Source organism: Cavia porcellus, unplaced genomic scaffold (assembly GCF_034190915.1).
Source record: "Cavia porcellus strain 051 isolate PalLab524CR breed Dunkin Hartley unplaced genomic scaffold, mCavPor4.1 scaffold_17, whole genome shotgun sequence".
NCBI classification, from domain to species: Eukaryota; Metazoa; Chordata; class Mammalia; order Rodentia; family Caviidae; genus Cavia; species Cavia porcellus.
Genome location: NW_026947500.1, coordinates 67,232,916 through 67,242,252, shown reverse-complemented (window position 1 = coordinate 67,242,252; position 9,337 = coordinate 67,232,916). Strand labels below are relative to the sequence as shown.

General features: G+C 60.4%; 1 protein-coding gene across 2 annotated transcripts; it reads left to right on the top strand.

Annotated features, from left to right (window-relative positions):
- Window positions 1-1,467: 1,467 nt before the first annotated feature.
- On the top strand, window positions 1,468-9,337 carry Spmap2 (sperm microtubule associated protein 2). Of its 2 annotated transcripts, XM_013156803.3 has the most exons (8): window positions 1,469-3,007; window positions 3,511-3,633; window positions 3,860-3,931; window positions 4,469-4,530; window positions 5,085-5,154; window positions 5,356-5,473; window positions 7,015-7,174; window positions 9,059-9,337. In XM_013156803.3, exons 1-8 carry the CDS (start codon window positions 2,745-2,747, stop codon window positions 9,295-9,297), a joined length of 1,107 nt encoding a protein of 368 aa, XP_013012257.1. In that variant the 5' UTR covers window positions 1,469-2,744; the 3' UTR covers window positions 9,298-9,337. The 2 variants fall into 2 exon arrangements, with proteins under 2 accessions (XP_063084650.1, XP_013012257.1); XM_063228580.1 differs by lacking the exon at window positions 3,860-3,931 and having other exon boundaries at window positions 1,468-3,007.

Here is a 9,337-nt window from a genome sequence, read left to right as displayed (position 1 = left end):
GTAAGGACCAGAGCTGAACCCACAGCACCCAATTCTTCCTCTCCCGACCTCCTCTCTATGCTGGTGACCATCCCCAGGGGACTTCAGTTCACCTGGGTGTCGCAGGCTTCCCACCGGCTGTCCACCCACCACGGCTTGTCTGTCTGATTTATTCTGCTTCACATTAGGGTCTCCAGGCACATATGTTGTCCTGCAAGTGACCCCGCTTTATCTTTCTTTACGGCAGAGTAGTACTCCAAGGCATGCAAATACCACATTCTGGTTGTCACATGCATGCTGAGGTCACAGGGAAAACATCCCAGCGTACAAGAGCATGGGGGAGCGGGATCAGACCGATGACAGAGAAGTGCTTGGTGACATTTGTCACCTGTGCCCTGGGTGCTGGGTGGCTGAGGCATAAACAGATTTTTTTTTTGAGATAGTCTCACTAGCCCAGGCTGGCCTTGAGCTCACGCCGACCCTCCTGCCTCAGCCTCCTGAGTGCTGGATGATCATGGTGCCCAAGCGCACAGCACCTTCTCTGTCCCGGAGCCCGTGGTCCCACTGAGGGCCGCGGAGACCAGCACGCCCTTGACTGGGGCGGCACCTCGTGGCAGCTGCGGGTATCGCAGCTTGGCCTGAGCATGGGGGTGCTGTGGGGCAGCTCTGCAGGGCCCTGGCTGCTTTTTATTTTCCTTCCGTACCAGGGATCGAACTTAAGACCTCACACTCGTCAGGCAGGTGCTTATGCCGCTTTCTGAAGATCCTGGAAGCCTCAGCTGCTGCCGTCAAAAAGCCAAGATGCCCTCAGCGCCGTGAGACCCACAAGGCCCAGAGATGTGCCCAGAGACACAGGCAATCAGGGGTCAGGAAAGGTGACATTGAGGCGTAGCAGAGTGAGGGTGCAGGGGCCTCAGGAGCTGCTGAGCCACGGGGGAGACGGGGAAGGGGACCCCAGGCTGGAAGGGCAGCAGGAGCAGCTGCCCTGGTCCCAGAGCCGGAGCCTGTCACCCACAGGTACAGGGAACTTCGGGGACCCTTGGGGACCCCTTGGGGACCGGTGATACCCGCACATGTGACAGCCCAGCACAACCCAGGGCTCAGGGTCATGGTGACTCCTTCCCTTCAGGCCCCCAAGTCTGGCTGAGACAAAACCCCCGACACCCAAAGTTAAAAGAGAAAAGCGTTGTTTGGTTTGCAGTTTGTGGAGGTTTCGGTTCGCAGTTGGATCCAAAGCGGGAGGAGAACTGGGGCCCCGGCAGCAGGTGGGAGGCGGAGGGATCTGGGCCAAACCCCCCTCCCCTCCCCATCCCGTTCTCTCCCCTCTCCCCTCCCTCCCCCTTCCCTCTCCCTCCCCCTTTCCCCTTCCCTCTCCTCTTCTCCTCTCCCTTCTCTCCCACTCCCCTCCCCCCTCCCCCCAGTGGAATAGGATGACTCACTTCAGCGTCTTTCTTGGTGCTGCCTCCTTTGGAGAAAGGAGGGGGCACCCGGCATGGTCAAAATCAGGCAGCAAGGAAGCTGGAGTCCTTGTTAACATCTTCACCCCACCCCCTGCCGCTGCTGCCAGCCTTCTACAAGATTCCCTGGTTTTAGCCCTGCCCCTCACTGGGTGGTTGCCATGACAGCTGACCCTGTCCTGAAGGCCTGGACCAATCACGGGCCTGCAGCTGGTATATAAGCAGCCCCCGCACAAACACACCGGTCTTGGGTTAGTCTAGGAGGGTTCCCTTGGGGCACCGGCCCCTGTGCATGCAGCAGTCCTAACGGAAAGACTCGCTTCAGTGGTCCTGTAAGCTGGTTGGCTGTTTATGTCTCAAGTAATGGGGCCTCCAGAAGTCCTGCAAAGCTGGTTGGGACTCTAACCCTGAGCAGTGTGGACAGAGACGTTGGTTCAGAAGAAGCAGCCTTAAACCCTAAGGGCCGTTAGTCCCAGAGCTCCAGGAACCAGTGGCCAATGGCGACCTGTGCAGTGTCCAGCACAAGTCGGTGCCAGTTGGTGGCAGCTGGCAGTGACGGAGTCCAGCCCCAGCTGTGTCAGCTGTTGGCACCCAGCGTTTTCTGGTGACCAGGACTGCTACCAGTGCTTCACTTTGCCGAGCCCTGATTTCCATCTGAACTGAGCCTAAGAACCCACCTTGCTTGGCAAGCTCTTCTCTGTGCTTGGACGGAAAGCTCTTGGTGATGATCTTACTTTGAAGATGCAGGACGGCCTGTCCCAAAGGGGCTGATTTTATGTCTTATGAAAAACTGGGTCTGGAAGTGTCCAAATCAGTGAAGAGTGCTCTGGGCTCTGAGGACCCAAGACCCAGCAAACATGATATCATACAAAGTGATTTGTTTGAGTAACAGGAAGCCCAGAGAGCAGCCTCCAAGTTTTCTAAGTGCAGAGGCTCAACAATATCACCATACATTCACCTTTTGGGTCACCAGTCCTCAGACCAGCAGGCCTCACAGTCATGGCTGCCTGAGCTCCAGCCATCACAGACAGGTCCGACAGTAACCAGAAAAAAAAAGAAGTTGTGTCTCCTTGTGTCTGCTTTGGAGAGAAAGGAAGTCAAGGCCACACTTCCTTCAGGCCTCACTCCTAAAGTACCCTAAAATGGCCTGGGCTCCCTGGCCCTGGCCTTTGCTGCCCACTCAACCCTTAGCTGCTGGTTTTGGAATGCGACTGTGCAGCGTGTGGGCAGGGCATTCTCTTGTTGCCCGGGTGACCACAGACACTGGGTGTGGAGGGAAGAAGCCAGGCTGGGCGGGAGGGTCCGCCCATGGAGGAGCGCAGGCAAAGTTGGAGGGCTGGGAGCCGATCAGAGGTGGAGCCAGGGGATGGCGAGGAGAGCGGTTCCTACCGGAGCAACTGGCTCGGGGAGCCAAGCGAGGCTACGACGCCAGATCCGGGGGAGCCGGAGAGGGAGCTTCCCCTGGAGGAGGTGGCCGGGGAGCGGCCCTCGAAGACCCTGGCTCCCGAGGAGGCGCTGCTGGAGCCCGAGCCGGCTCTGCACGGGGACTGGGAGCCGGACATTACCATGAGGTGGGGGCCAGGGCCGAGGCCAGGGTAGAGGGGCCGTGACCTTCCAGTGGGCAGGAATATGGGGGAGCCGCAGCTTCTGGGAGGAGAGGTTTCTGCTCCCCGCGGTTTAGAGAGGTTTGAGCCAGCTGGCTGCAGGGGTCTGGCGGGGTGCAGAGAGGGGAGTGGGGCGGGAGGAAGCTCAGGCCTTCCAAGCCACGCCCCCTGGCCCTCTCTGCTCCCGCCCCCACCTCCGGAAGCCAGTCGGCTGCAGCCCCTACAATCCAGCCGCCTTTGTGAGGTGCAAAGGTCCTGAGGCTCTGGGTGGGGGCATCTGGGACCTGCGCAGCTCCTGGCTGGGCCTGGTATTCAGAAGGTGCTCAATAAACACCCGCGAGCCCGCGGACGGGACGGTCCTTGGCGCCGGCCGCTGCCCGGCAGGCAGGGCTGGCCACGTCCATGGAGGGATGAAGTGGGGGCCCAGGCGGCGGCTGGTGACCTAGTCGCTGCCACCGTCCGCCCCACAGCCGTTTGACCATCACCGAGCCGTACCCCGACACCCCAGTGCCCAGAGGCAGGCAGCGGCGGCGGCGGCGGCGGCTGCAGGAGCTGGCGAAGCCCAAGACGGACTGGCAGGTGGTCAGGGACAGGTGAGTGGACGCCCGGCACCCCGTCCTGTTCTCCCATCCCCCTTTGAGCTGTCACCGCCTTGGTCACCTGGGGCAGGGCACTGGCGGGCTGCGGGGGAAGCCAGAGGCCAGGACCCCGAAGGTGGGGATTGTAGGGGCCCCTGGGCGGCGTCCGAAGGACAGTGCGGTGGCCGCCGGGGAGGAGGGGGCGCCCCAGCCACAGTGGGGCCGGGGCGTCTCCTCGCAGGCCGGGGCGCTGCTGTGAGGGCTTCGTGTGGATCTCGCCGTGCAGAAACAGCTTACACTTCTGTCTCTATTGGTGAGTCGGGCACCAGGGGCCACCGCAGCGCAGGGCCCACCGTGGAGGGTCCAGGGCCAGCAAGGGGGGGGCTCCCAACGGGGCACCTGTGCCCTAAGGGCCGGCCAGGCTTCACCTGCGTTTGAAGGCCTGGTCTTCCCCCTGTTTTTAATTTTTATTTTGAGACCCTGTTTCCCTACATAGCTGAGCTGCCCCAGGTTGTGCCTTGGGATGTGGAGACCCTCCTGCCTCAGCCTCCTGGAGTGCTGTGCTGGGATGTCAAGCATGTGCCACCACATTTGCTCACTAGCCCGGGGCCATCTCAGCTGTCCCTGTCTTGTCCAGGGGTCCCCTCTGAATAGCCGCCCTGCTCCAGATGACCTATGTTTCCCAGGAACGCTAATGTCCTTTCCCCAGCCCGGCCCAGCTGTCCCACACGCTCTCTGGTCCCCCCTGTGACCCCTGCTATCTGCAGCCCACCTGGTCTGGCTTCCCTGCCAGAGCAGGGTGGGGCCCGGCCTTTGTGCTCCCTGCCCTAAGCTGCTGGCTGTGTTCCAGGCCTTCCGTGTACTGGACAGAGCGTTTTCTGGAGGATACCACCCTGACCATCACGCTGCCTGGTAGGTGATGCGTCCCCGGAGTGGCCTCTGCTGGAACTCTGGGCCCAGGAGCACCTGGAGCCCCGTCAGTCATGGGTGTGGGGTGCAGGCTGGTTCTTGGGGGGCTCAAGGCCACGGCAGGTCCTCAAGTTGGGGTTACTTCCAGTTGTTTAGAGTATCCCATAGCTCGTGTGTCTCGGTGTGGCTAAATCCCCAGGGGGGCCATCTCTGGTTTCTAGGTGCTTCTCCTGCCCCCCAGCAGCCTACAGCGCCTGCACCCCAGTCTTTCTGGGCTTTAGAGACCCAGCCTTCTGCCCTTCCCCGGCCTCAGGCCCCTCCTTTTGGGGATCTCTCTTCTCTTCCTTCTGCAAGTCCAAGCTGACCCTCTCCCCACCTTGAGTCCTGAACCCCATCTCTGATTCTTCCGGGAGCCCTGAGCCGCTGTTCCCAGATGGGGCAGCAGGGGTCCCCTCCCCCTAGGCGTCTGTGCCCAGCTGTATCAGACCCAGCTCGTGGGACCAGCGGTGGGGGAGGGGCGGCATCCAGGCTGACCGGGCCCACTCCTCTCTGCGCAGCCGTGTCCCGCCGCGTGGAGGAGCTGGCACGGCCCCGCAGATTCTACTTGGAATATTTAAACAGCTGCAGGTGAGGGTGACAACCCCCACTCTGCCCCATGGCCCTGGGGCCTGCAGTCCTGGAGGCCTCCTTGGACCCAGTTTCCCAAGTCCCTTGTTCCTGGGTCCCCCTCCTCCCAGAAATGGGTGCTGACAGGTCCCCTGCATGCACAGGGTCCCCAGATTCCCCTGCCCCCCCCCAAGGCTGGGTCTTAGCTACTGCCTCCCCCAGGGCCTCTCCCATCTGGCCTGTCCCTCGGGCCACCCTGGAGTGCCGCCCGTCCAGCCGGCTGAAGGAGCTGGCCACCCCGCGGGTCCGCCATAACATCTGGAGCATCAACATGTCGGAGGTAGGTGACGAGGATGGGCCAGGGGTCCTCAGGTCGGTGCGGTCACCATTGTGGGCCCAGATGTCAGGAGGCTGAGTCAGGACTCTCCCTGAGCTGGGGCTTGGGGCCAGAGTGTGGTGGCTCAGGCCTGTCATCCCAGCACTCGGGGAGGCTGAGGCCGGAGGTCCGAGCGGGCTCAAGGCCAGCCTGGACTGCAGAGTGAGACCCTGTCTCAAAAACCAAACCAAACCAAAGTGCTGGCACCATTGCTGGGTCCTGCTTCCTCCGTGCCAGGAGACGGGGTCACAGCCTGGCTTCTTTTACCCCATGGGGGCCTGGTTGTCCCCCGCAATGGGACAACCAGGCTCATCTTCCTGGGGAGGCCTCTGCCTGTCCCTGGTCTCAGCTTCTGCAGGTTGACAGCTAGGCCCTGTGGAGACATCAGCTCTCTTGCCTCTGTGACAGAACCAGAGCGGCATTTTGGGGTCCCAGTGGGTCCTCACCTCCCCCAAAGCAGCTGTGTGGGCCTGAGAGGAGCCCGGGGCCAGGATCCCATAAGCCTAAGGTCGGAGCACTGTGCGGGAACAAGAGGGGATGGGGGGGTGCAGATTGCTCCTCCTGGAGTTAATTTGCACCTCCCAGATCCTGGGGCACCTGTTTCTGTGGTCACACAGGGTCTCCCTATGCAGTTCAGGCTGGCCTCGAGCTCACTGTGTAGCCCAGGCTGGTCTCGAACTTACAGCGATCCTCCTGTCTCACCCTCCTGAGTACTGGGATGACAGGCCTGAGCCACCACGCCCAGGCCAGACCCCAATTTTTAAAAATGTAGTTTAGACTCAAGGGGTCTCTTACAAATACCAGGATGTTTTCAAAACAGCGACCAGGATCAGACTGAGAAATTAATAATCCCTGAGCATCAAAATGCTTTCATGTTGAGCTCCTTCCCCAGCCTCTTTTTTTTTTTGGTACCGGGGATTGAACACACAACCTGATGTTTGCCAGGCAGGCGCTTAAGCCGCTGAGCTAAATCCCCAGCCCACTAGCCTCCTTTTTTTAAAATTTGTAATTTGAGACATATTCTTGCTAAGTCTCTAAGTTTCCCGAGTTGGGCTGGAACTTCGATCCTCCTGCCTCAGCCTCCCAGAGCCCTGGGTGACAGGCACATGCCAAGTCCCCCAAACCGAGCTCCCTTCAACAAGGACAAGAAAAGAAAAAAGCTGGGGGTGGTGGCACACAAGGGTCTCTTCCCTCCCCACTTCCTGCCAAGGTGCAATCATGTCAAGCTTTGTAAATTTTTGCAGAATTCATAGGCAGGCAGTGATCCATTTCCCTTTGGTTTACGGGTCTCTGTAGACATCAGAGAGGAATTTGACCTGGGGATTTCTCTCCCAGAGCATCTTCCCCCTGGGAGTTCTTGTCATTGACCTTCGGGAACTCTTTATATGTGACAGCCCCCACCTGTGTCTGCCTCTCAGCGTTTTGTGCTGCTCACGGGGTCTTCCTGTTCCAGGGCCTGGGAGGACTGGCCGGCCGCTTCACTGTCCCCTCCACTCCCCTTCCAGGTGTCTCGGGTGTCCAGGGCAGCCCAGACAGCAGTCCCCAGTGCCCGGATCCTCCAGCTGGCCAAGCCCAGGCCCCCAGCCACCCTGCCGGCAGAGTGGGACCCCATGCCCAAACCCAAGCCCCATGTGTCGGACTACAACCGCCTCCTCCAGCTGGCCAGTGAGTAGACACCCGGGCTGGGGTAGACGGGGTGAGAGCTCAGGTGCTCTGGGTTCGAGACCTGCTCCTGTGGGTGACTCTTCCCTCCCTGCCTGTCTGCCTAACGGGTGGGCCGCTGTTAGGGGTGTGGACAGATCATCCTGGCTCACCCAGGCCAGGGGGAGCCCAGCCCGGGGGGGAAAAGCAGGGTCCTGGCAGGGGCAGAGGAGGAGGCCAGTGGGCAGGTCGGTGTGGGACGCAGGTGTCTACTGGGCCACCCTGTGCTTGGGACAGCGAAAATTCCTTCCTAGTGACGCAGCGGGGCTGTGACCTGTGTGGGAGGGTTCAGATACGCAGAAAGGGAGAAAGAAGAAAGCAACAAAGCCCCCCAAAACAAAACAAGATAAAAAAAAAACCCAATAAGAAAGTCACAGCAGCTGGCCCAGTCATCGGGAAGCTGAGGCAGGAGGATCCTGTGACTTTGAAGCCAGCCTGGGCTACGTGGTGGGACTTCAGTGGGGTCCCTGATTGGCCCTGTGAGGGGGGCCCGGTCTCCCTGTCTGTCTGTCTGTTCACTGTGTGAGATCCACCTGGAGCCAGGCCCGGGTGGTTACAGGCCTTGAAAAGCCAGCCTGCGTCCCCTGCTCTGCCACGGCAGTGATGGACTGGTCAGGGTCTCGGTCCTGTCCGTCCTCCCCCAAGCTTCTGATTTAAAAAAAAATTATTTATCATTTTTATTTTTACTTTTTTCAGCTTGTGGTTTGAGCCGCCCTCAGTGGGAGGAGCTCGGTTAGAGCAGCTTCCTCCCCGGCGGTGTCCCTCCTGGGCCTCTGTCCACCCCTGCGGGCTCCTTCCTGCCCCTGGGTGGCTGCTAAGTGGACCACACCCCTCACCCTGACTCGGGCTGCTGCATGGGGGACCTGAGGTCCCAGTGCTTCCGTCACGGTGGCCGCCTGGTGGGGTGCAGGGTGAAATCGGCCTTGGGCTGGCCCTTCTTTGCTCTGCTGGCATCCTTGAGACAGGGTCTCGCTCTGTAGCTCAGGCTGACCACGAACTCGCCGCCTGCCTGTGAGTGCAGAGACCACAAGTGTGCACTGCCATGCGTGACCATGGGTTGACTCCCCAGCCTGCAGGTGACAGTCACCCCTTCTTCTGGGCCCCCGGAAGGGCAGGGTCCCAGTTCCGGCTTCCAGAAAATGCTTCCAGCCAGCCAGCTGAGGACCCCTATTCGGTCTGTGTGCAGATGGCAGACCAGAGAGGTGGGGCTGCTTTTGCCTGAGGGCGCTGGGCCTTGGATGCTCAGGGCTCTCCCCACTCAGAGCCGCACTGCCCACCGCCCGCCCCTGGACTCTCCGGGCTGCTGGCTGGCATCTCAGCACTTTTGGGTTCTGGTGACCTTCGGTGTCACCTGTCTGTAGGGTCACAAGCCATGGCATGCAGAATATGGTGGGGAGGGGCTGCTTACCCAGGAATTGGGCAGCTCACACTCGGTCTGGGCCCAGGAGGGGACCCTTTCAGACCTGACTGAGGAGGCCACAGGGCATGGTCATCTGTGATGGGGCCACACTTGAGGCCCACCTTGGTCGGAGCAAGGGTTTCTTAGCGTGTGGCACCCAGGAGTCCACTTCCTGTCCCTGGGTTTGCCTGTCTTGGGTGTTTGCTGCCCAGGGATGCCACGCTTTGTGATCTCCTGTGTCTGGCATCTCTCATTAGGCACGGCGTCCTCAGGGTCTTTCCACACTGTGGCACACATCAAATCCCTCCTTTTCCTGACTGAGTAGTATTCCAATCTGGAGACAGACAGTGCTGTTCATCTTTCCCCCATCATAGACCAGGCCTTTTGAATCTGGAGCTGTGACTGGAGGAAGCCGAGCTCCAGTACATCCCTCTCTCCTGTCCCTCCAGTGCCCAAAGTCCTGTCAGAAAAGTGTGTCCCTGACCGCAGTCCTCGCTGGGAGGTGCTGGATGTTACCAAGAAGGCTGTGGCTACTCCTCGAATCATCTCCCTGGCCCAACCCAGAATCCGAAAGGGCTTCAACGAGGACTACAACCCCTACTACATCTCCCCGGCCTCCCTGGTGGCCCAGGCGTCCCCGCGCCTATATGAGCTCGCTACTCCTAAAAGCATCACCAAGAAAGTGTGACCGGGTGCGCCAGTCACCCCCAGTAAACACCCAAGTGCCA

Coding starts and splice junctions, on each gene's coding strand:
- Spmap2 (XM_013156803.3), top strand. CDS start 2,745: ATGGAGGAGCGCAGGCAAAGTTGGAGGGCTGGGAGCCGATCAGAGGTG. Junction 3,932..4,468: donor TTACACTTCTGTCTCTATTG/GTGAGTCGGGCA, acceptor GCTGTGTTCCAG/GCCTTCCGTGTACTGGACAG. Junction 5,155..5,355: donor GAATATTTAAACAGCTGCAG/GTGAGGGTGACA, acceptor TGCCTCCCCCAG/GGCCTCTCCCATCTGGCCTG.